General features: G+C 35.4%; 1 protein-coding gene across 9 annotated transcripts in view; it reads left to right on the top strand.

The window, feature by feature from the left end:
* LOC149802464 (uncharacterized) overlaps positions 1 to 27,491 on the top strand; it is a 225,957-nt gene that overhangs the window by 165,562 nt on the left and 32,904 nt on the right. For all 9 annotated transcript variants that reach the window (XM_089951707.1, XM_089951702.1, XM_089951708.1 and 6 more), the window contains 3 exons: positions 15,127 to 15,152; positions 24,121 to 24,269; positions 25,347 to 25,412. In XM_089951707.1, coding sequence (XP_089807833.1) covers positions 24,224 to 24,269; positions 25,347 to 25,412 — 112 coding nt within the window. In that variant the 5' untranslated portion in view covers positions 15,127 to 15,152; positions 24,121 to 24,223. The remainder of the gene's footprint in view (positions 1 to 15,126; positions 15,153 to 24,120; positions 24,270 to 25,346; positions 25,413 to 27,491) is intronic.

Raw genomic sequence — 27,491 nt, 5'->3', positions numbered from 1 at the left:
ATATTTTCATTTCAATCATTTCTACTTTCCGTTCCCCCTTCTATCTCATGCATTCATGCATAAAGGACAATATACGCAGAAATCTGGAGTGAGAGAGAAAAAGAATTTTGGCAAAATGAAAACATTGAAACTGAACTTACACCAAGCAACCTATTATCACACAGTTCATCGTAACGGTATGTGCACACTTACCTTGGGATTTATCTATAGCGTTTATATAATCAATGATACAAAGTTGCAATAGCTAGCCGACACTGTACGGTAAATTTCTTCGTTAAAAGGCGCACATATTGTAATGTATTTAAAGCTCTGTTGTTGTTCTTGTTTCTTTAACCTATTATTATGTTCTAAAAATTTATTTTTATTAATTAAAGACGAAAATGTCCAAAGGCCACCCCTCTATCTGTGTCTGTCAGCCTGTCTTTGGACCATTGTTACAAAATACGGGCGAAAATCCACGAAAAAAATCGATCGTAAAGGATTTTTGGGTTGATTTTCGCTTGCGTCATACGACGATGTCTCTGGACGTATAAATGATGGTAAAAGTTAAGTCAAACTGACCAAAGGAAGAGAGAGAGAGAGAGAGAGAGAGAGAGAGAGAGAGAGAGAATTTTATGATAAGCAGGATATGACTTAGATCAACTGCAAATGTATTAAAGATTTTAATTACCTCTTGTTGGTTCGTCATTTCTCTTAGTTTCTACGCCACACTTATTTACATGCGCCGGTACGTGTATGGCTGAGCCTTCAGTGTTTGTAATGCTCTTCGTTCTTCAGTAAAACCGTCTTTCATGTTTAAATCACAAGTGTCTTATATTGATGTACTAAATGTGAATAAAAATAAAAAACTCAAATAAGAAAACAATCAAATTATCAATATGCAAAGGTGATTGTGAATTAACTACATAGAACTACATTTTGTAGCGGACACACTCTGCAGGGATGTGAGGAGTTCATTCATTCGGTCCATACACATTTGGCCTCTATTCAATCTTAACTCCGTTCAAAGGTCAAATATGTGTATTTGTATGTGATAAAATTATACAATATATGTATCAATGATATACCTCTCGGTGTAAAACATTTTCATTAAAAGGAAACTCGGCAGACCTCGTTTCCTTCTACTGAAAAATGTATGCATCTCGTGGTATATCATTGATACAGCGTGCATACTACACAGACACACACACACACACACACACACACACATATATATACAGTGTTATGATGTTGTTCGTCCTTGGTTTCTGTGAATGGCTCATCAGGCCAATTTATGCTCTGAACTGCCTGTGACACACGGGACAGGAGATACCGTGCAGCAGTTTACGCTTATCGCACTGACTTAGCAATTTTTCTCATCTCATAGTCTGTAGCTTCAATATGGATGACACTGCATCAGGTAAAACGATCCTGTGCTAGATCTTCCAAAAAAGATTGGCATTTGAGTTGAAGCATTTGAAGGATTTTTTTCTGAGGGGTCTTTTAAGCGTTGCTTCTGAACCTTCCTGAGATTGTTTCTCTCCTTGAGCTTGCACACACACTAACACACAAACACATACATTTATACCTATACATATATACATACCTACGTATTTATGTTTATGTTATGAGAAGATTTTTCTCATTACTTGTTATGTAATGACTTTCGCCCAATTATCGTTATGATATGTTTTGACGTGTCCTACGTGTCTTTCACACACGGTTCACGCCCCCTTTCTGAGGTATCACTCTCAGTGGTGTAGATATTGTCTATAGTGAAAGTCACAGAGGTCATGTATGCATTCAACACCGACTGCTTCAGTAATGGGTGTCATGTTTTAGAATTTGATTCCATACCTTTATGTGGCTAGTCACTTAATTTGGATTCTTATACATCCACATTCTTTTGGACGGTCTTTTTTTTGGACGCCCGAGAAGTGCATACAGCAAAATCCCAGTTAAAGTACGTATACATTTTTTGAGTAAATGAACCTAAAGGTGTGATCCTGTACAATCCGGATTGAATGTCGCGCGCTGTGATGTCACAATAATAGCTACGAATATTGATATACAAATTTGTACTACCCTATATTGTGACGATCCCACTCGACGTGCTCTTTTCTTGACCCAAGTTTAGTACATGGCCACTATTATAAAATACCATAGAGATCGATAATTTTCGTCTGGAACTTTCTTGCTGACATTTAATGTGCTGAGCAATCAATAATCATGAATGAATAGACTTTGCTTAAATAAAATTAGTTAAATTTAAAGAGAACAGTTTTTTATGCTAAGCAGTGAATTACTTGATTTTCTAATTAAAATAATATCGATATTTCACTATAGTGAAAAAAATAATATTGTTTTCCCTACAGGAACGACTTTTTTGGGACAGAACATACTTACTTCCCTTTGATTTCTGTCGGTGAAAAACAATTATACATTGATGAATTACTTGTGGTTGTTTTCTTATTAATAATCATTGTCTGTTATCCTTGAATCTTGTAGTTTGTTATTCTGGAAATATCAGTAATTTTTATCAATCTGATGTGGAACCAAGATTGTCGTGATAGTGCGGATTAATTATTGCTCAATTCAACATTACGACACCTATTGAAATACCTGGTCCAATAGAATGACACTTTCCCGCGCTTTCTGAAGGATATGTCCATTTTATAGGTATGGTCGTAAAAACGGTAACATAAAGATTGTCGAAATCAGCTTGACCTCTTCCCCGAATACCACGCACTACGGCACTGTTAAACGCCTGTTCTTCACGGTCAGTCTGGACGGCTGAACTCCGCTCGCTTAAGTTCCCAACAGCTGGCTCTGCACTTGTAAATTTAGTTGATAAGTGAATAATCTTTCAAATCTGCAGCTGTCATTCTATGGAATGAGTTGCCAAACAGACAGCAATCAAAGTTCAATTCATTCAGATCATTCTATCCTGGAATGGCAGAGACTGTAAACAAATATCTGCAAATAATAACATCCTTTCTGCGCCATGATGACAACAGCTAGTGTTTGTGTTGCCGTTTCTTGTTTATCTCTCTTTGTCTTATGAACCTTCAAGTGCCCTACAGTAAGCTCTATTGTTTAAAGTAATGCCAATTATAAGATTCATTTCAACATGTTTTGGTCCTAATTTAGTACTTCCAAATTTAATTTAAATTTTAATTTATCAATAATTATTTTTATTTTTTTCGGCTGAAATTATCCTAAATTGTAATTTTAACTTATCCAAATATTAAATTCACTTTTAAAATGCTTCGATTTGCTTGCTCACGTCTCAAGTTACGGGTTGTGTGTTTTGTCCAACTTGTATCTATGTGTTATGACGTGTTTGGATGTCTTGCGAATCATGCTTGTTATACGGACTCATTTGTTTTATGCAATGTCGGTAAAAAGTTAATTGGATCATATGATGAATTGTTGTTTTAAGTCATGCCGACCTTAAATAAGTCTATTATTGTCTTAATATGTTCCGGACTATTACTACTCTATGGTCACAAACTATGTAACAGAAAGAAGCAAAAAACAAGAAGTTTTGTAAAACTTGACAAAGAATTTAATTATCAAAGTCATACAAAAGCGTGAGAGGAACTTACAGTGTTGTGATTGAATCCAGAATAATCCTGATAAAGTTCTATGAATGTCCTAATTGAATGACAAGTTCTTTATAAATTTCAAAACCAGTCCGGCAAGAATCATGACGTTTTCAAGATGACGTCGTCCAGAACTCCATCAAATAATTCACAACAGTTCCAAAATAATATTATAGTCCAAATAATTATCACTTTTTATTTCCACAGAACAGTACAAACAAACGTTTTTCCTCTCGAATAATATCTAAGTAAGACGTAAAACACGTCTGTAGTCTTACAACAGGAACAGAAGAAATGAGGATGACTCCAGAATCGGGATGAATCGGATTGCTCAGTTCTTTCCTCCTATTGCGACTAAATTTCACAATATACCCCACGTGACGGATCTTACCACTTAATTTGCCTCGATTTGTCTATTTGTGGGACACAGCCGAATCAATGCAAAATTACTGAATTCTTCTAGAAGCTCCCAAACCACAACAGTCAAGGAGAAATTAATCAAAAGGCGCCATTAAAGTGTTATCATTAAGATTATTATCAACAATTGACAATACATACACATCCTATGTAATGTTCGCTTTTAACAAGCTCAGGTCACGTAGGCAAAATCTGACTAAAGATATCCTGTAGAATATACCGCCATGAATAAAAATTACAAAAATTAGATAAGGCCGTATACCAGGATTTACAAAAAATATAGATATACATAATATGGACGCTCATCCGTTTTAGCCTTTCCACGCCCAGACCAGATGTCAATGGCTGAAGTAAGGACATTTATTTACTATGCTTATCAGTGAGCAGAATAGTTTCCTAAATTCTGTGAGGTTATTTTACTTTAGAGTGTTTATGTATTGCCCAAGGTTCAAGTGTGCTCCATAATAGTAGTAAAGAAGATGATGATTTTTAGTCCCCATAACGTTACTAATGAACTATAAATTCTTTGATGGATAGGCCATCAAATAACATACATCCAAATACTTCAGTGAATGGTGGGTGTCCTGGAGTAATCAACTTTTTGAACTACTCCAGTTACGATAGTTAGTAGTAGTTAGCGAGGTAAGAAATATGGAACACACCATCTCTTTGTCTAGAAAGTTAGAGAAATGGAAACTATAACATACTGAAATAGAAACCATAATATAATGAAATGTAAACTGTAGCATGCTGAAATGGAAACTATAACATTATGAAATGTAAACTGTAATATAATGAAATGGAAACTCTAACATACTGAAATATTCAAATGAAAACTATAATATACCGAAATAGAACATATAATGTACTGAAATAGAAACTATAATATACTGAAATGGAAACTAATATACTGAAATGGATACTAAAATATACTGAAATGGAAGCATTTCAACTGTAGAGCGCAGGTTACTTATTTTGCAAAAACCAAAAAGAATTAAGAAGTTATGTACATTGCTGAATAGGCGAGAAAATGCATAAAATCACCCGTAGAAGTGTTGATGTGTACGCAAAAGTAGAGATGACAAACAGAATTAACCATGGAAAGCTGTAAACTGTTGAAAATAAAAGATCCCAAATAGTTGGATATTTAACAGAAATAGGACGTAACTTTAAATGCAACATTGAAAACATTAATTCATGACTCAGATTGACCTTGCCATCAGCTAAAATGCTATTGTTATAGTTTAAAGCGAAAGTGGAACAGTTGATACTATTATTACAGCTATATATATAGCCTCGTCAATTGCTGTTCTGCCTCTATGAACCTTGGGATAAGGTTACTGTTATTACAGCTATACATAAGGCTATATCAATTGCTGTTCTGTCTCTATCAAACTTGGAATAAGGTTACTATTATTACAACTATACATAAGGCTACATCAGTTGCTGTTCTGTCTCTATCAAACTTGGAATAAGGTTATTATTATTACAGCTATACATAAGGCAACATCGATTGCTGTTCTGTCTCTATCAAACGTTGGATAAGGTTACTGTTATTACAGCTACACATAAGGCAACATCGATTGCTGTTCTGTCTCTGTCAAACTTGGGATAAGGTTACTATTATTACAGCTATACATATGGCTACATCGATTGCTGTTCTGTCTCTATCAAACGTGGGATAAGGTTACTGTTATTACAGCTATACATATGGCAACATCGATTGCTGTTCTGTCTCTATCAAACTTGGGATAAGGTTACTATTATTACAACTATGCATATGGCAACATCGATTGCTGTTCTGTCTCTATGAAACGTGGAATAAGGTTACTATTATTACAGCTATACATAAGGCTACATCGATTGCTGTTCTGTCTCTATCACACTTGGAATAAGGTTACTATTATTACAGCTATATATAAGGCTACATCGATTGCTGTTCTGTCTCTATCAAACTTGGGATAACTCATAAGGTTACTATTATTACAGCTATACATAAGGCTATATCGATTGCTGTTTTGTCTCTATGAAACGTGGGATAAGGTTACTATTATTACAGCTATACATATGACTACATCAGTTGCTGTTCTGTCTCTATCACACTTGGGATAAGGTTCAATAAGAGGTGCTGAAGGAACAAGTACCTGATTGCACAAAAGGCAGCATAGGATCTTTTGTGGAAAAGGTCAAATAAGGCATACAGAAAGGCAGAAACATTGCCTTGTATCTTTGCCAGTGTAATAAGCTGGCTTTCTAAAGCAGCTGAATAGATTTTTTTTTTCTTTCTTGGCTGACAATGTCAGTTTGTTTGTTTTAGTACTAGTTGACCTCTTGTTTGCATTTTTTATCACATGTGATAATACGGCAAAAACGAAGATAAAACTTCTAATTGTTTTTTTAAAAAAAATGTAAATGAAACTAATTCCTGCAATCACCATCGTGATTATAAATGATTGATTACCTGTTCATTACATTGAGTCATTTAAATAATGTGCATTTCCGACCGCTGGAATAATATTCTTTACCATATTCATATTTATATCAAGTGTTTCCACATCCGTATTTATAGCTGTTTCTAAGCTGTTTCTAAGCTGTTTCTAAGTATGAGAATTAGGTTCGCTACAGCCATTAATGCAGTGCGTAATAAATTTTAAGCTGCATGACGTCATGGTTTCTGTAAAATATGAAGTTCAATTTTTTAAGAGATGACCGTCTTAAATTGTTCTTATAGATTGCCAAGATACCCGTTTTCATTGACATACATCGGTGAACCCCAACAACATATTCCAATCTAATATGTCTTTGAAATCATATCATGAAATTTTCATTATAGTCACTCAAAATTAATTTCTGAAATAACGTTATGACAGTGTCTTCAATAGTTCATACAGACCGTTGAATATTTGTATTGAGTTTGAGCACCTACAATTCATGTCACATTTAGACCTGGGACATTGAGTGAATCAGTAAAAACTTTCCTCTATTAGACCCGTTTAGTCTTGAAAAAAAAAGGAAGCATACCCATCACGTTTTGCCACGAGTTAATTTTATACGTTTTCCGTCACATGCTCCCATGAGTTAATTTTATCAGCTTGCAATTCTCTGTGTTATTCAACTATACCTGCTCCACTAGTAATGTGTAGGCGTTTCAAAACATTGATGATTTGTTTGTATCTTCTATATGTTCTTTACAAATCAATTATCCCCTCCCCCCCCCGTTATCCACACCTGATTTGATGGAATGCTCAACCTATTACAGATTATATTAAACTATACCAGATCTATGTTGTTTTTGTTGCAGTACAAATATGTCATGAAGAAATTGTAACTGCATTTATGGGAAATTTACCTTGATTGTGAATGTTCTGGCAACTTATACGCCCGACAGCTAAGAGCGTAGCGTTGATTGTTATGAAGTTTGGAGGAAAATGAAAAACGTAGAAAGAAAATAATTGCATCTAAATATGTAGACACTAATCACGGACTGCGTGCGGGGTCAAATCCGACTCATCAGAAATGTAAAGCGAGTTTGTTACCGCTACTCTGCACAATAACCCTAACATATTAGCTTTGTTTAATATAGTTTTAAAATCCTCTTAAATCAAATACAAGGTCTCAAAATTTGGTTCTTATAAGGTCTTTCTGAGTTTTAAATGTGCATATATACCGAATATTGCTAGCTTTGATAAATGCCAAACATTTTTCCGTTATCGTGTTTAATCTTGTCAAGTGCAAAACGTTATTTTTTAATATGAGGAGCATTTTCACATGTGTCAAGCATAAATTATATCCACCATTAATTATTCATTAATAAACATAAATATCTTGCCGCGTTTTCTATTACAACGAGAGATTTATTTGACAGTATTGACTATTAAACTGCTGCATGCGACAGACGAAACTTACTTTTATTCGATTATAGAATTAGATCCTTTTAGCCGATGAGAGTAATAAAATCACTCATTGCGTATTGCCCAGTTTCAAATTGCGTGTTTATTCACGAACAAGATCGAACAAGAATGTGTGTGTGTGGGGTGGGGTGGGGGTGGGGGGTGTTTTGGCATGGGTGGGAGACGCGACAGTTTAACAGTGGGTGGGTGCGTTTTGGCATGGGTGGGAGACGCGATAGTTTGACAGATACTGGGACAATAAGGCCACTAATTACAATTTATATTTTTTTAAAGTTTGCTTTATTCGATTTTAAATATAGAGGTAATTGTACAAGACAACTAATACGAAATTCTTAATGTTTATACTATTGCTATTTATAATGCCTTCGAAATCTGCAGTGTAAGAGATATCATAAATTATATTTAGATACTTTTTATTTATCGAAATAATTCCGTCCAGGAAGTATACTAATCAAGTCTGCAGTCAAAGGCATGCAAGATGCAAAAGGAAAATTCAAATTAGTACCGACACAATCCAAACAACCAACCAACCAACCAACCGACATACTGTTACAATTATATATCATTTAAGGGGCAATACGCTAATAGTCAAGTGCATTTCATTCAAACCACATAATAACATACGCAACTTTGGAGAAAAATATTGTAGCAATTTCTTACTTGAATGTTCTCAATGAACCAATAAATTTGGAAGCCATAATAGCATTGTCAAATGAGTCTAATGGGGGTTATCCCTTCGGTAAGTGCAGGTGGTGTCAGGTTAATGAGGTTTTGCATTGGACGTGCTGCAGATTTTATCTTCTATGTAAACAGGGCTTTGTTGTTGTTGTAGTAATAAAGACAAATCAATATAGGTGGAGACCTTGTATCACCTGTAACTGAATTATATTTCCTTTACATTCTGTTGGAGTATATTTTATGTGCATGAGTAAGTATAGTTCATATGAAGGCAGAACGGCGAAATCTATATGAACTTAGACATATTGGAAATACGGCGGTACACTAAAGCCAACTTACAAAGCTACTGCATCGGTTTATCTCTGAGTCTGTATGTATGTCTGTCTGCATACAGAAATTCTAGTTGAACTTGTAAATGACAAGATAGACATAAGACAAAGTGTTGGTTTTTGTAAAATTGTCTCAAGTCCTTAGACAGTCTTTGAATGGCCAATTGAAGTCTGACATCATAATCAGCACTATCGGATTCATTTTTTATGGAAGATTTCATCTGTAATGTAAGTGCTGGTTAAAATAATGAAAATAAATGCATTCACGTGACACGTGTTTCCTAAGAAATACACGTTCATACAAAAACAATAAAGCGGTAGGTCCAGACCACACACAGATTTTGAAGCAGTGTACCTAACAACCTTGACAGCAGTTCCAAAAAACAAATGTCGGGAGGCATATACGGGCCATAAGCTGCATTTTATGATAACGACACAATTATAAGTCTATTTTGGTAATAATAAAAGTGATAAATATTAGGATGATCATGAAAATGAAGTCTGGAATATTTTCATCTTCTGTCTGTTTTGTGCATGTTGTAGATTTTCATAATCTACCACAACTGGTAACAAAGTTTTCTATACTGTATTAATCATTTAGTCTTGAGTTTCAATCTCAGACCACTTTCTCAATATCCTTGAAATGGGTTTAAGGCAATATCTACAAATTATAAGACTTTGTTTAAAATGTGTCCTTATTGTCGAGCACCATGCACAATAACCTGCTTCCCTGTATCATGCTTCCCTGTATCATATCATGCTTCCTTGTATCATATCATGCTTCCCTGTATCATATCATGCTTCCCTGTATCATATAATGCTTCTCTGTATCATGCTTCCCTGTATCATATCATGCTTTCCTGTATCATATCATGCTTCTCTGTATCATGCTTCCCTGTATCATATCATGCTTCCCTGTATCATGCTTCCCTGTATCATATCATGCTTCCCTGTATTATGCTTCCCTGCATCATATCATACTTCCCTGTATCATATCATGCTTCCCTGTATCATATCATACTTCTCTCTATCATGCTTCCGTGTATCATATCATGCTTCCCTGTATCATGCTTACCTGTATCATACCATGCTTCCATTTATCATGCTTCCCTGTATCATATCATGCTTCCCTGTATCATATCATGTTTCCCTGTATCATATCATGCTTCCCTGTATCATATCATACTTCTCTGTATCATATCATGCTTCCCTGTATCATATCATGCTTCCCTGTATGATGCTTCCCTGCATCATATCATGCTTCCCTGTATCATGCTTCCCTGTATCATATCATGATTCCCTCCATGATTTACAATTTGTACAGTATCAAGATCCTAACATTAGGACCAATATATGGCTTCGTAAAAATATTTTTTTGGTATTACCGCGATATGATAATAATCCCAATGCATGACCTGCAATCTACATGAAGTCTGTGTATCGAATGTTTCCAATAAACATCTGATTGAAACTGGAAATGAAATGTATGCAAATAAATAGCAAAGAACACCAAATAGACATATATTGAAGATGAGTGTCTTTATTTATTTATTCTCTAACCCTATGACGTGCAATACAAAAACACTCCTGTATACATGCCGTACAGGTTATATTCGGAAATATATAAAATAAAACTACTGAGTGACAATTGTACCATCCAACAGAACTGAACTAAGTACCATCTTGTAAAGTATGCAACTGTTCATATATCATATCTGGTCGGTTTACAGTTTTGTAAGAATTTGTCTTTGTCTTAATTTGCACAACACTCTAGCTTTGCAGGAAGTGCCTTCTGACACAACATCGGAAATGTAGAATCGTTCAATAGTGTACGATATTGCACACCTTCATATTGTATTCAAGTGCATAAAGAAACTACTTTCTATTGTAAACAAACAATAGACGCAGACGCCAGCTCTTTTGATTTGTAAACAAATCGTGTAGACTCGCGTAGTAGGCGCTTTACGTACGTTTTGGTTGATTAAATTTGTTTCTGAATGAAGTAAAGCAGATGTTTCGTGGAATGCCACATTCCATCTGCTTTGGCACATTCCGCGTTAACATTTTTGATACAATGTTTCGGATTTAGGTTAGATATACAGTTGACATCAGAAAGGGTCCTTACAAATAACGTACAAGTGACAAGGGATAAACTGTCTTCTTTAGCTTGTAATAAGAATGGCAAAAAATATACTTACAGTTTTACATCCTGAATTTCCTCAAAATGTTCTTTCTTAGTTCTGCAAATCTGAATTACTTAAGCCTTGCCATGGGTTCTCAAGCTTGATTACACATTTCAAAATTGTACTGTAATTTCGAATATAAGTGCAATTACATCCTCCGTACTGCACTCAAAATGAAATGAGCATTAAATTCCATAGCGTCTTTTTGATAATTACAATTGAAAGACTTCATATTTTTCCCACATTATGATTTCAAACATTCAATGACAGATACAAACACATTTGCACATGTCAACACGTTTCTCCATCGCTTCTTCAGTCCGACGTATTTCATATGGAACTGTCACATATAAATCCAGTTCATAATCACGAAATTTCGCAGGGAAAACAAATACCAAAATCTATTCATTCCAGATCAAATGGAGAAGTTGTTGCAGTGTACATTCATTGACAATATGACTCCAAATTTCAATTTTAACTAGACACGCCGTTTTCTTCCGAAAGTAATGTCAAGCGCGCGACTAAGTTCAAATTTATCTGGGCGGAGTTATGTGCGCAGTAATAATGTTGTTGTTGTGTAAAGATGAATCTGCCCTTGTGTATTTAGTTTGGAATGCGGCATACATTCAGTTACTTTGTTTCTTGTAGAGTATTTTGTTAATATAATTAAGCGGTAGGTAGAATAAGAAAATGAGCATATAATAAAAAGATTACTGAATTTGTATGGGAAAATATAAACTCGTTTTGTCGGAAAACTCGTTCATATTTTCCCATGCAAATGCTGCAACCTATATATTGGTTATCTTGTTACATATGTGTGTGTCTCTCTCTCTCTCTCTCTCTCTCTCTCTCTCTCTCTATATATATATATATATATATATATATATATATATATATATATATATATATACATATGTAACAAGATAAGTAACAAGATAACCGGGTGGGATTTGGATTTACAACATAATACTTTTGATGGTAATACAAATGCAATGTTCAATGATGAATGAGAAAATAATTATGATTAATACGTACGTATAATATCCAAATATTGCATCAACTAACTTAATCCGCACGAACTAAATAATAAAAATATAAGTAAATTACTTTACACAATACACGCACAAGGGGTGAATTATTCACAGTGATTTCACAACCAAAAAATGATGTGTTTTACTCAAATAGTAAAAGCTAATATTTTACTCATATAGTAAAAATGTATGTACTAAAATAGTGAAAATGATGAAAACAAACGGATAGGTGTAAAAATATCTTTACAGTCCCCAGACACACTGGGTATTACAAACCCCCAAAGATTAGCCCACGGCTAAAAAAATTACATGTATGGAGTTACACTCTCCGTCACCTGCACACTTGGCTACGAGTCACTCTGGTCAATCAAGCAGATAGTATTCCAGGTTGGTCAATCAAGCAATCAGCACCCACCAATTTCGGTCAGCAATGCCCGATCACCTGCTATTCGACCAGCAATACTTATTCAGCTCTACGGCTGCTATGGTTCAGCTTCACAGCTTCTACGGTCAATTCCTATGGTTAGCTCTACAGCTTGTACCACGACGTCTCCGATCACTCTGGTCACTCTGGTCAGTCCGACCACTCCGATCACTCTGGTCAGCTGAAATTACATTTAGTACCGTATACTATTCATGACACAGGCATATACGATAAAACGTAATGACGTTATATACGGTAAGCTACACAGATTACATTATCGGCACAATAATTACACAATACATAAGTTCAGAAGTGAACCTAGGCGTGCCGACAAGAATCATACGGTACTAAACGTTTCTTAAAAATGCAACTTTATATATTGCTAATATAAATCTCTTGCTAAGTCATAAACCGGAATAGAAAATATTCTTATAAAACTACGTAAGCCGAAGCTGCATAGAAAATATATAAAAAAAATAAGACGTGCTAGTACAATAGTCATAACCTATATACAAGAAATTAATAAATAACTCACATACCTCTACAGCTGAAGATGCGCAAGTCCTTACATTTTAGTGGTGTGGTCCCTCTTAGGCTCCATCATAGAGAGGACCCCCGAGTGCCGAAATTTGAATTTTATGTATTTTGTTGCCCCCATAGTACATGTAGTGCGTATATATTCAAATATAATTTTAATAGATTTATTAATTTGGGATTAGGGTTTTGTGCACCGTCCTACTCTAGTGTTTATATAGCTCCTTAACCCTGGCTGGTTTGAGAGCTTTCCTTACCTTAGTGATCCTTGCCAGGGACCTATGTTGTCCAGTGTATGCTATATGCGTATGCTATATGTATTGCATGCTACCCGTACGCTACCCGTTTTTGTTGTTGTATGGACTGGTTCTATAATCACATTTAGAGATATGTTTAGTTATGAGGATTCCTATGTAAGAAAACAATTAATTCCAGCTAGGGAGGTCCGGTATTAGCATGTGGCGGTGGCATGTGACTCAATTCTTTGTTCGCACGCTTCCGTGACAGTTGTTGTTGTTGTTGTAGGTTAAGCGCCATTTTCAGCACACGATAAGCTATACATGGCGGCCAGTATTAATGGTGGAGGAAGAACCCGGGAAAACCCAGGAAAGAACCACCTACCCACGAGAAGCTATTGGCAAGCTTTCTAAAATACCCACATTGGCTGAATCCGAGACTCGAACCAACGTAGACAGAGGTGAGATGGCAGTGATCCGTAACGGAGAGCGCTTTAGACCACTCGGGGCCCCCTTCCGTGACAGAGGCCAATACTTTCATTCCCGTGCTTTGAGTCCTTATCTATGTGAAAGTGATGTGTGTATAATAGAAGAGGAAAGTAAAAGTTTAAGAATAAAATAATCAAGAGGAGAAAGAAAAACGAAAATATTTTTATTGCTGAGTGTGTGTATATGGTGCATTTTATACCTCATAGTTTTAGTATATTGTATATATACCCCCGTGTTTGTGTTTTCGTAATGTTCTATAATTTGACCGTACCTTTGGGTAGATCCGTTACAATCCGTGCTACGTCGCGTGAGCCACGTATCTTAGGCATCGTACCATCATATTCTCCTTAATCAATAAGGCCAATCCCTGTATCGCTGCTTTTATTCTTTTTGTACCTATCGATGTTATTGCTTGTATTAGTTTCTACGAGGTATTCAGTGTTTTTATTAGTATCTTATTTTATTAGTTTTCAGTATTTATGTTGATAGAGACTATAAAAATTACAGTTGCATAAACGATGCAGAGAAGCTTGTTTAGGATAAACCTCTACGCCTCGTGTCTGTTTTTGTTTGCATATCATATAATGAAATTATTATTTTGTTTTATTTGGAATAAGTGTATGTAAACGTATCAGATAGATATAGTTGTTTATATAATCTGGATATAAGAATATAGTTCCAAAATTACAGTTACAAAAACTATGCAGAGAAGCTCCTTTAGGATAGATTCTATACGACAGTTCATACATATCGGGTCTTGTCTGTTTCTGTTTATGTATCATATTTAAAAAAAAATTAAATTAATTTTAAAGTCTACGTATCATTTCTAAAGGTTTTCATCAGTACGTTAATAAAGTGTGTTAGTTTAGAGTATATTTTCTTATCTATGATGTCATTTGTATATAGTAATTGTTTAGATTCCACTCCCCCGTATTTATCTCTAATCTTATTCGTGATTCTATATCTGTATGTAGAAGTTTGGATACGTCTTAAAATAATATGATATTTTGACCCTGTATGGTTGTTACAGACTGCAAAGTGGTATTGTTTTTATTAGGTGCCTATTAAAGGCCACCTATCCAGTCATTTATTTGTCATGAAAGTACATTTACATCCTACTTTGTATGGAGGTAGATTCTATACCTGCCCATTTATTCCATATATTCCCCCAGTTTAAATTTGGTTGCCGTAGCTCTATCTTGTGTTTCTCTTTGAATATTTAATCGTTTAGTGTGTTATATATGTTTTATCTCCAATCCAAATTTCACTATTGTCTCTGTACGTATATATTACATCTCTTATTCTTTCAGCACATCTCGGTAGTTCCAGTAACGTTGTAAGTATATTAGTTTTAAAAATAGAATCGTTATATCGGCACAAATGCCATTAAAATAGATATATATATAGCTTCCCAAGGGAATATGGGTGAGCTATTTATGTTTTATTTTATTTAAAATATTTGCCTTTTGATTTATACTTATGTTTGATACGTTTAATCCTCCATTCTCTTTTGGCATATATATATATATATATATATATATATATATATATATATATATATATATATATATATATATATATATATAATTTAAATAATGCATTTTATTATTCCATATAAAGTCTATAATCTTCCCCTCTGTGATCTTCATCATTGCTTCAGTTAGGTGGACTGTATTCATACTATGGTTGAGTTGACTATACGTGTAGGTTTTAGCAACCTGAATACGCTCCATGAGACTGAGTGTTATGTGTGACCAAACTTCAATCTGCTCTTCTATCTTGGTTAGTAGTTCACGGTAGTTGATATGAGTCGAGTTCCTCCCATATAATATTCCAAATGCTCTTACATGCGTTTTAATCAAGTTAGGAGTAAACCCGAGGTGATTACCTCTCCAGTTACCTATCAGTAATGTTTCTGTCTTATCATGATTAATTGTTGACCCAGAGGATTTTCCAAATTGTGTGAATTCTTATTGTAAATGCTTAAGAGCGAATTCGTCTCTGGTGAAGTTTGTGCAGTCGTCTGCAATTAGCATATTTTTAAATTCCCCTTTCAAATTACATGTTTCAATTCCAAGAATATAATTTTTTTTATTAGTGTTAATATTTAAAAATTATATTGCTATAATATAGAGTATCATTGACAGAGGGCAGCATTGTCTTACTTATCTCTGTATCATAAATTCTTCTGTTACTGCACCATTTATTATTATTTTTAGATGTTATATTTTTGTACATGGCTTTTATCCAATTAATGATATTTATGCCGAAACCACACGATTCCAATTTTTTAATGACGAAGTCATGCTCTATTCCATCAAAAGCTTTCTCTTGATCGAACAGCAACATGACTCCTTTTTCTCCTCTACTAGTTAAAAAGTCAATTATTGATCCAATCGATAGTGCGTTATTTAAAATATTTCTACCCATCCCTCACATCTTTGGTTTACATTAATTATTGTATATAGGCTGGTTTTTATTCTGTTGGTGATAATTTTGCTTAGTATTTTGTAGTCAGTATTTAATAGTGTAATCGGTCTCCAATTTCAATTTCATTCCTATCTCCCTTCCCTTTATATATTAATGTAATTATCCCTTCCCTCAAAGTCTTTGGCATTTCCTCCTTAAAAAGTAAATTATTAAATAGCAATTCTTGTACGTCAATTAGTTCGTTTTGCAATTTAACATTAAAATCAGATGTAGTCCCACCTGACACTGGAGAGTTCCCTTTATCCAAACTGTTAATTGCTTTACGAATTTCATTTCAGTAATAAACTTGTCACAGTGTTCTTTATCTCGTTCTGGTATTTTTTGGTAATTAGTTTTCCCTATGCAGTTGTTTATAATGTCTATATCTATATTTTGGGTCTTATAAATTTCTGCATAATACTCTTTAATGCCTTGTAAAATATATGTTTTGTCCTTGTAGTTTGTATTATATATTGTTATACACTCTATTTTCTTTTCCCTACCTCTTTTTGGTTATCATTTTGTGAAGTCCCCTATCTTTTTTCTACACTTCCCCAAATTTTCCCGCCCTTATTTGGATACATTGAGTGATATTTTGTTCTAATTTGTTAAATTGTTGGAGAAGGTTTTCCTCTTGTTTTGTTATAGGACCATTTTTCCAATGTATTTCACAATATTTCTCATTTACCCATTGTTTCTGTATTTTCTTAGTTTTACTGTAATATTTTGAAATTTGTCTTATTCCTTTTTTATAATTTCCCAGTTATCCATTATATCCCGATAATATTTTGAAGTGAGTTCTTTCAAGCGTAGATGAACAATGTCCAATGTCCACATACTCGTCGTCAAGCATGTGAGCATTGTTCATCTCCCAGTCCTTGTCCCCGTTTGATTGTATTAATATCGTTAATTCTAGTATCACTAGTTTATGGTCTGATATTTGTTCTGTTAAAATCAAGCAGTTTTATTACTACATCGACATGTCCTTCTGATATATAAAAAGTGTCTTATTGTGAGCATAATTGTATGTATATTCCCGTTATTTCATTTAAGATGGACGCTGTCGCTTAACCGGCTTGAAGAAGCTGTTCCGTTTTTAGTGCCGTTTTCATGATATTTGTGCTTGTTGCCTGTTTTCATCTACGTTATTGTGTTCATTATGCATTGGCTGTTAAATTTGTGTGTGTTTCTTCATCTTCTTGTTTTGGAAATGAGAACAATTAGACTATTTTCAGCTGTCTTGCTCCACTGTTTTTGAACAAACCGCCATCACGTGATACTCTCCAGTCAACCCGTTTATGCTACGATGGACCCTCATTAATTGCTCTAAATGATCACTCCTTGGCTCTCCACACTTTATTGTGCTCTAGACTAAACGAACTGGGACTACATTCATCATTACCTAAATGTAAACAGAAGCGAAAAAAGAAATGTTTCAAAGCTGGAAGGCGTAGAACAGAAAGAAGAATTCCAGTTATCTCCCTTATTTCGGCACAATAATTAAAAACAATTCGACCGTTAATTTAGATAACCTAATTCAAATCCCTATTAATTCGTCAACCTTTGTGTCAACTATCCAAGAGATACCTCTGCGTATTGCATTATTCAATGCCAAGTCAGTAGGACCACCGAAAAAGCGCACAGAAATAGTTAATTCTATCAACGACCAGAATATTGACGTCTTTTTCCTGACAGAAACATAGCTAAAAACATCAGACGATGAGCCCAAGTGTGCGGATCTAACACCCACTGATTACTCCATCAAGTAGTTCCCCCGTAATTCTCGCGGATGTGGAATTGCTGTCATCACAAAGAACTCAATGATAAAACTCTTAACCACACCACAACATTCAATGTCGACCACACATCGTTTGAACTAATCCAAACCACACTCATACTGGAGCAAAGGTCAGTCCATTTTTTCTGCCTATACCGCCCTCCTCCTAGTAGACAAAACAAGCTGGCTGATTCTTTCTTTTTGGAGCAGTTTCAGAATCTCCTGGACTATGGAAATTCGATAGGTGGCAACCTGATTATTCTTGGAGATTTCAACTTTCACTTTGACTGTTCCAGAAACCCAAATACATCAAAACTCATAGATTCCATTAAGGTTTTCAACCTCAAACAGTCAGTTAACCAACACACCCATAAACATGGTCACATTTTAGACTGGATTCTTCATAGACCTGATGATAACATTCTACGGTCCTCCCTGGTATTCCATGACCTTACATCAGATCACCTCTGCATTGTATGCCATCTTGACGTATCAGTTCCTAACCCTCCACCTTTATCTGCTACTAAGAGAAACCTCCGTATGATAAATAGAACCAAACTAATGCACGACATCCAAGCTAACCTAACTACTTGTTTACCTCCTACCGCAGAACAACTCGATAACTACCTGCGTTCATTGCTTGACAAACATGCCCCAGCTACCAAGTGCAGAGTATCAATTAAAAGTGTTTTCCATGGTATAGCAGTGTTAGGGACCAGCTTCGAAATGCTAAAAGAGACCGCCGTAAAGCTGAGAGGCTTTGACTTTCCACCAGACTCACTATTCAGAAGCAAATCTATGAAGCCGCTAAGAAGAATGTCACAAATATAGTCCATGCAGCGAAATCAGCCCACTACACTACTAAGATCATGGAAAGTTCCAGCTGCAAAGAGCTCTTCGAGATTACTAACAAGCTAATGTCAAGGAACAAATCTACACCACTTCCAACTACCTTCTCTCCAGTCGACCTTCCGGATATTTATGCAATTTTCTTCCGTGACAAAGTGCAAACCATTAGAGATAAGCTTGACACCACAATTTCAATTAACTCGTCGTCACCATACAGTTGGGATACAGAATTTGAGCTCCAACCATTAGCAGCATTTAAACCTGTCTCTATGGATTTCGTACGTACAAGAGTGCACCAAAGTCATGTGAACTTGATCCAATTTCAAATCACTGCTGCTTGAGTGCTTAGATCCAGTATTGCCTTCACTAACTGATGTTATTAACACCTCTCTTTCATCAGGGGAATTCCCATCATTTTTCAAAACTGCCATTGTAAAGCCTCTGCTGAAGAAACCATCAATAGACCATAGCGAATTAAAGAAATACCGCCCAGTTTCTAATCTCCCATTCATATAAGAAATCTTAGAAAAGGTTGTTCTATCCCAGCTTGTATCTCATCTAAATTCAAACAGTCTTTTTAGCAACGTACAATCTGCATATCGCCCTTGCCACAGTACTGAAACTACTCTTCTATAAGTAGCTAATGACATTGTCTCAGCGCTGGATAGCGGAAAGATTACAGTCCTCACCCTCCTTGACTTGTCTGCATCATTTGACACAATAGACCATGATATATTACTTCACCGTCTCCAGCATGTATTTGGCATTCATGATGCAGCCTTACTGTGGTTCAAGTCCTACTTGGTCAATAGGACACAAATTGTATCTGCAAATGGAATACACTCCAGCCAGTTGATCTATGTTGTGGTGTTCCACATGGGTCTGTTCTTGGACCTGTTCTCTCCATTCTGTACACTTAGTCGCTCGCAAGTGTCATAGATCATCATCCAGTGTTTCACCAATTGTACGCTGATGACACCCAAATATACAAATCTAGCCACCCAACTGAAGTTCATGCTATTATCATCCAAGGTGTAGAGAGGTGCATTTCTGAGGTGAAATCATGGATGACATGTAACAAGCTGCAGATGAATGATGATAAAACTGAGGCTATTCTGATCACAACACAAAGACTTTCTCATTCACATCCTTTACCTCAAACAATAAATATCAGCAACACCAACATTAAATTCACACAATCAGTACGAAACCTATGTGTTACTCTGGACAGTACTCTCACATTGCACCAACATGTCATGAGGCGCATCGGCTCAGTTCACAAATATCTGTCAGTTGATGCCACTAAAAACTTGTGTGTTCATTAGTACTTTCAAGACTGGACTATTGTAACTCAGTTCTGTCTGGTTCATCTCAATATCTGCTCCAGAAACTTCAAAAAGTTCAAAAAAACACAGCTGCTCGGCTCCTGCTTAGAGTACCACGATCAGAGCACACCTCCCCGCTGCTCTGTATCATACACTGGCTATCCATTCGATCCAGAATCAAACACAAAATTTGTTCTCTGTGCTATGTTTCACTGTCGGATTCTAGTCCAACATACCTAACCGACCTCACCCATGAGTACACACCAGCAAGATACTTACGCTCCTCTTATGACAATCGTATACTCATTATTCCCACTATGAAAACAAAGTCATATGGACAACGTTCTTTTGCATACCAGGGCCCAGCAACGTGGAATGAATTGCCCACTGAACTTAGACACAAAGACACAGTGATCACATTCAAGAGGGCTCTCAAAACTCACTTATTTCGACTGCAAGAACAAACGTAAAGACTGAATAATGTTTCCTAGCTTAAATATTGTTTTGTAATGTATTCTAATTTCATGGTGTTTGTTTTGTAATCATAGCATTATATGTTTTTTATCTTATAGGTGTTTTCTAATGTAGCAAAGCGCTTAGAGTTTCTATTAGGCGCTATGCAAAGTCCTCATTATTATCATTATTTCCATTATAGGGTCTAAAAACATCTATTAAGTTATTTGTTTTTAAAAGAGTATTTATTAATTTATGGAATTTTTTAAAATGAGAATCTAATAGTCCCTCACTTTTATCTAGGTCAGACAATACCTAATTAAAATCCCCTCCTATGCTGCATGTTTCTAGTGCATAGCGCATATATATATATATATATATATATATATATATATATATATATATATATATATATATATATATATATATATATATATATATATATATTAGTTATGAAGTTAATTTTCCTGGAGCTTGTTCCCCCAGGTGGAACATATATATTAAGAATATTCCACTTAGTTATATTTATGTGTGATAATCTTTCTTGAAGTTCCTTTGACATTTTACAAAATTCTAGGTTCAATCCCTTAGCGGTGCGTCGCACAATTGTAGCCACCCCAGATGTACTCTGTTGGGTGGTTACTGGTGAAAACTATTGCGTCTAAATCCTCTTCTAGGTTTATCACTATTTGCGCTAGCATACTATGTGTCTCTTGTAATAATATTATATCATAATTTTTTGAGTGTTACGTAATATTGTTAATTTTCTTATATAAACCATTGATGTTCATAGTCAAGATGTTTAGGTATAATCCCTCCATCTAGGCTATGTCAACGTTTATTTATTGTTTATGGTGGGATTTGTTTTAGGTAAAAAATATTTTAAAAATTGTAATGATCAAGTTTATAGAATAGTAATCCATTTTAATTAGTATTAAGTTTCTTAGTTCTGTATTCTTCTAAACTTATGATACGTTTCTTATCATCCCTTGTTAGGGATTCAGTGCGTCTTGTTTCTGCTGTTTCTTTTCTTCCTTGAGATCTTGGTTCAGTTATTTATGCCACATTATTATTGAGAGACCTGTGCTTTCTGATTAAGTCAATGACTTCTACCTCAGTTGGTGCTCTACGAGTGGAAGCTGTTCTTTTCCTCTTTTGTGGTTTTGGTGTCGAGGTATTAATGTTGTATGTTTTAGTGTTGAGTTCATTCTCAGTTCCTCCCTCTTTAGTGTGGATAAGGGATTCTGGGGTAATTCTTCAACATTACCGTTTCTTTCATCATTTGTTTCCCTTGTTTTTACTATGGGGCTTGCAGAAGCGCTCTCACAAACCAGAATTTCGTCTGCTTTTTGTATAGGTGCCTCTCCGCACTGCGGCTCGATCAGTACAAAGTACGAAGCCGTCTTTCTCTCCATTAGTTTTCATTCCTTTTCCTTTTTTGTTGTTGGTGTAATCGTTTTAGCTTTTTCCTAGCTTTCCTTTTTTCCGCAGAATTAGTCTGTTCTGCAAATTCCCAGTTAACTAATTCGTCGTCGGTATTATTCTCAGTGTTTTCCATCTCTGTCTCTTTTGCTATTTGTTGTTCGGCTTTGTCTACTTGTACATCTATGGTCTTTTCTTGTGCCATTTCTTGTCCCTCTACTAGGGTTGGGGCTGGGACGACATTTGAAGCTTGTATGGTGGCTTCATCCATTTTTTGAACTGCCGTCGCATACGTTTTCTTGTTGGGTGTAGTGTTGGCAGCCTCAGGGAAGGTGCCCCGCTGCCCCTCAGCGGTTGCATTGCCAAAAATATTGGCACTCTCGGTACCATGTCTTAATCATGAACCCTAGTACATAACAAAAGGGTGAGATCTTTTCTGCGTCTTCCTCAGTGAATCTGAGGATTCGCACTGCCGTATACACGGAAGGGAATACCCAGTAAGTAGCCATATATCTTTTGAGCACTTTCACTCCGTATTTTCTTTCGATTTTGATCTGTATTTAATTGGTCAAGACCTCCAATGGTAGTCCAGAGAAATGAATTTCTGTCATTTTCTCCTCTAGAGGTTTGGCAAATGGAGGTGGTGCATATACCTTTATTTTTTTCCCTCTTAGTTATATTTCTGTATCATTGGGGTATAGAGGAATATCTCCCTTTGCGAAAAGGAAGTAGGATCCTCTACACCCATTTTGTAGACCTAGTATGTCACACGGTTTTGTCCCTCTCGCTATTAGTTGCTGTAATACCTCAGCTGGTCATGGTCTTTCATTTTCTGCAAATGATGTCAGTCTAGAACTTAACAGCCTTTAGTCCTGTACGCGTACAGGATTCTCCCATGATTTGTTTTAGTTAGGGTTTTGGGGAAGTAGGATTTAACATTACCCCTTTCTCATCTTTTCTCATATTTGAATTTGCCATACTGTTGCAAAATGTCAAAACTAGCAAGAGCAAAATGACTATGAAATGTGAAAATATGTAAATAGTACTTGTCAGTAGATAAATTGCAGTTACATAACGTAAATACTGGAAATATAAAATGTGATACATTTCTCAGGCACAAAGAATACTCTTAACACAGAGTGTGGACCGCTCACTGACAAGAGGTTCCTTAATGTACAGATTTTGTCTTACGGTGAGGCATTTATACACAGACGATGCCGCAATATATGTTTGTGCCCTGGAAGTATTCAGTTCTTCCCATCGAAAGCATTTCGCAAGTGCGGCATAAGATGAACCGAATCACTATTTCGAAATCTTTACAGAATATACATACATCACCCTCGTGGTCGTTGTACACAAAACACGAAATCCGAGTACATGTATTTAATAAATAAAACGATTTTTAAAATTCCGTGACACATGTCCTATTTATACATAGATATAAGGTTTATATAGGATGATTATTCTTTTTACTTAAGATGGGCATTATTGCCTTTACTCCGACACATTTAGTTGTTGAAGTTAATAATGTATAATTTACCAGTTAATATTTGCTATATTTGATACCTGGCTATAACACTCCCACCTGCCTTATGATGTCTTATCACATTATCAATACGCATTAAGAGAAGTCACAATAAGTTGAAAATTACCCATTTTGACCTGCAAGTTTTCTTCCTAGATATGTGAGTCACGCGGACCGTCCGTGTTGAGGCTCATTATAAATTAGTACTTTTCGAAACATCTAGAAGCGAAATTGCATTCCGGGTAATTTTAAACTCACTTCGTCTCAGTTTAAGGTTCTCGCATGACAATCCACTTCATTCTCACATTTCGCATAGCATGCTTGGAAATAACTGATGATAGGTTTGTGCTTGTCGAACACATTACCTTTGAAAGGGACTTGATTTTGGGTTTTTCGCCAGTAAATTGCATCCGATATTCTGTATTTAGCTAATTGCTTTTCTCAGGCAGATGTTCAAAACGTGTTTCTTTTATTCTTCATTTAGACACACAGCTCGACTATTCCAAATCAGATAGTGACTTGCCACAGTGACCTAAGGATCATAATTTTGAATCGTTTTCAAATTTTGAAAGAGGAAGTACCCAAAGATGAAACCTAGTTGCGCCTTCTCCATTGTTGTTTTATTTGTTACAGGTAAGCATGCCTGGTTAAGGTTTAATGGCACATAAACACAATCCTGGCTGTATTGTGCCAAGGAAGTTTTTGCATCACAAAAAGCACAAAAAACACATGTGTTGATGAGTAAAATAGTTGAAATACGAAGTCATTTTTTTCTGTTCTTTTTATATACAAACCCAATTCTTGTAAATATTACAAAATTTCACAGCGTCGACATCATCACCTCATGCATCACAAGGCAAAATAGTTTGTCTTCATTAGTCGCTTCCTAAGACATTCGTGAGGATGTGGTTATTATATCACACACATATAGCATCTGAACTGCATTTATCTTATAATGGAGAACTTAAGTGATTGATTGATTAGAAAGTTGTTAATAAAGATGATATTTGTACTCGTAGTTAGTTAAATCTAGCAAATAGTTATGCTAGAGTTTGACTTGAACAGTTAAAACATTTAAGGAGAATTTTAAGAATATAGAAATACAACGAAAATAATAGTACGGCTGATTTCATATATGTTTACATTTTCTGATAAACTGCCGTGTGAATTTTTAAATTATGCAAGATGGCAGCTGACAAATTAATTTTAAGAGTGTTAGGGTCGCAAACGAAGTCTCAGTCTTTGGTTTTATTTAAAAAACCTGTCATTGTACAATTAGTTGCTAGTCAAAATTGTGATGCGACTAAAGAATTGTCTTAGCTAACAAACATTGTTTTAAACTAAAGACAAATAAGTTTACAATGAGACGAAACTTTCTGAAATGATACATCTAAGGTCGCAAGACGAAAGGTCGGTTTACACCAATTACTCAATTATAAAGCATGAAGATGTTGTTCTCAATAGTGTTTCGGTCTTTGGAAAAGAACATGATTGTTGGCTTGGCTGATGAGGGTGGTGATGAACGTTCGCGACCCACTGTTGAAAGTGTTTTCCGACTGAAATATTTCCCATTTTCAATTTTTCATTTAGATTAAAACATAAGGGAAGCAAATAAGTATTGGCAACAGAAAAGTAAATAATGTACAGACAAAGCTTTGCATGGTCCAGAATCCTATTAATCTGTAGCATTATGTCTCATTTCATTTTCAGGGCTGAGTATGCCTCTGGTAGCAAGTCAAAATAGCACAAACAGTACAACAGAAACTGTCACTTCAGGTATGTTTCCCATTTTGAATCGACAGTAGTAAACATGCCTGCCTTTGTGTTATTTACTTCACTGAAACATTTTATCAGTTGAAACCTGACAATAGAGCAAAAACACAATTTTTCACAGTGTCATTTGTCACTACTATATAATGGTACTGATTCGGTCGAAACATATTCAGACCGTCAGAGACAGTTCCCAGAGCGTCTTCGAAGAAAATCGTTTACTGTATAGTCAGCTCTATATACTTTGCAAGAACTATTTTTCAGCAAGCAAATGGTGCAGTAGGTTCACTGTCAGAATCCATAAAGGTCCACAATGATTAGTAAGCAGATGGTGCAGTAGGTTCACTGTCAGAATCCATAAAGGTCACCAATGATTAGTAAGCAGATGGTGCAGTAGGTTCACTTTCAGAATCCATAAAGGTCCACAGTGATTAGTAAGCAGATGGTGCAGTAGGTTCAATGTCAGAATCCATAAAGGTCCACAGTGATTAGTAAGCAGATGGTGCAGTAGGTTCACTGTCAGAATCCATAAAGGTACACAATGATTAGTAAGCTGATGAGACTGGGTATTACATTCAACGCTTTGTTTATAATAAACCGTAGACATTTACTACAGAACCCCAACTGAGAAACTCTTTAAAACTTCGTTGTCCGTATTATTCATTCTCTTCCCTCAATCTATCAATTTCAAAGAAATATTTATTTATCTGACTTCAGTTTAACTATATATAAAATAAAGATAGTTTCATTTGAATTTCATCAACTTTGCACAAAGAGAAAAAATGGCTAAACAGACATTTACTGCAGAAGTCTATTTTACGATTATGCCTCGATGTATCCTTGCTTAAAGTCGCTTGGCTTCCATTTTCTAGGCAATATATAAGTAAATTGATTCTGGATAACCAAGCAATTATGGCAATTTATTCTCCCAGAGGAAATGTTATAAAGTTCTATATTCAATTTTCAGGTGTGGCAAATATCGGTTTAAACACAGCAATTCCAACGACATTTTAATTTTTTTATATCAAACTTAATATACGCAGTTACAGGAAAAAGATGCATCATATATGCGATAGATTGTGGAATATGACCCACGAGCCAATCTTTCGGGATGAGTGTTTTGCGTATGGATGGGGCTTAAAATACGCAGAGAAAATGAATTTGCGCATGGGTATGTTAGGATATTAAAATATGCAGAAAAAGGGATTTGCATTTGAAGGAGGGGAGATATGCAGAAAATCGGGATTTGCAATTGCGAGCTATTGCAGATACTAGCTTTGGCATTTACCTATTACTTATTTTTGGTTGTAAAAATAAATATTTTCGGGTTATCACATGCATTAAGGCAGATTCATACCAAGGAGGTTCTCTTGAGTCGAATAATTCAGATTTACTGCACAATATTTTATTATATCACTGCCTAGATAACGTAGTGATGTTTAAAATGCATATTTTGGCTCTTTGAAATTCAACGTAAGCGCAAGCAAAAACGTGTCCAAATATCGACTTATTACAATTCTAATATATTAACTACATCACGAAAGAAACCCATGAGCAGCATAGAGGCTGAACAGACTCTAATTGGTTTACACTCCATTTCGCAAAATAAGTCTTCCTCGAAAATCGCAAAAAAAAAATCGCGATTGTCTTAGTACCCGGTATGAGACAACCCTGTCAACGAACTTAATAAACTCTAATTGACTTACGCAGCCTACCGCTGATAAGTTATTTTGATCGCGAAAAATAGCACGAAAATACGCGATCGCGTCGGTACCAAGTTTGAGGCAGCGCCTCTCTGCTGCTATAAATTTATCCAAAAATTGTATCAAGTCTGATTCGATATCTTGTTCTGGGATCATGTAAATTTATTGTTATAAATCCGTGTGGAGTAGCTTGCGCTCGTGAAAAAATGTTTCTAAATTTATTTATATCCATGTCACCGCCACACCAAGTTTGATAAATTTTTCGCAACGTATGAGTATCGACTCCATTAAACACAGCTAAAATATTACAGTCATCTCTGATCACCTTTGATATTTGTGTGTATCGCTGAGTAACATAAATCACATCAGTGTTTTTATGTCT

This window comes from Sinohyriopsis cumingii, chromosome 3, assembly GCF_028554795.1.
Source record: "Sinohyriopsis cumingii isolate HCF-2022 chromosome 3, ASM2855479v2, whole genome shotgun sequence".
NCBI lineage: Eukaryota > Metazoa > Mollusca > Bivalvia > Unionida > Unionidae > Sinohyriopsis > Sinohyriopsis cumingii.
The sequence above is the reverse complement of the archived record's forward strand: the minus strand, read 5'-3'. Positions and strand labels throughout refer to the sequence as shown.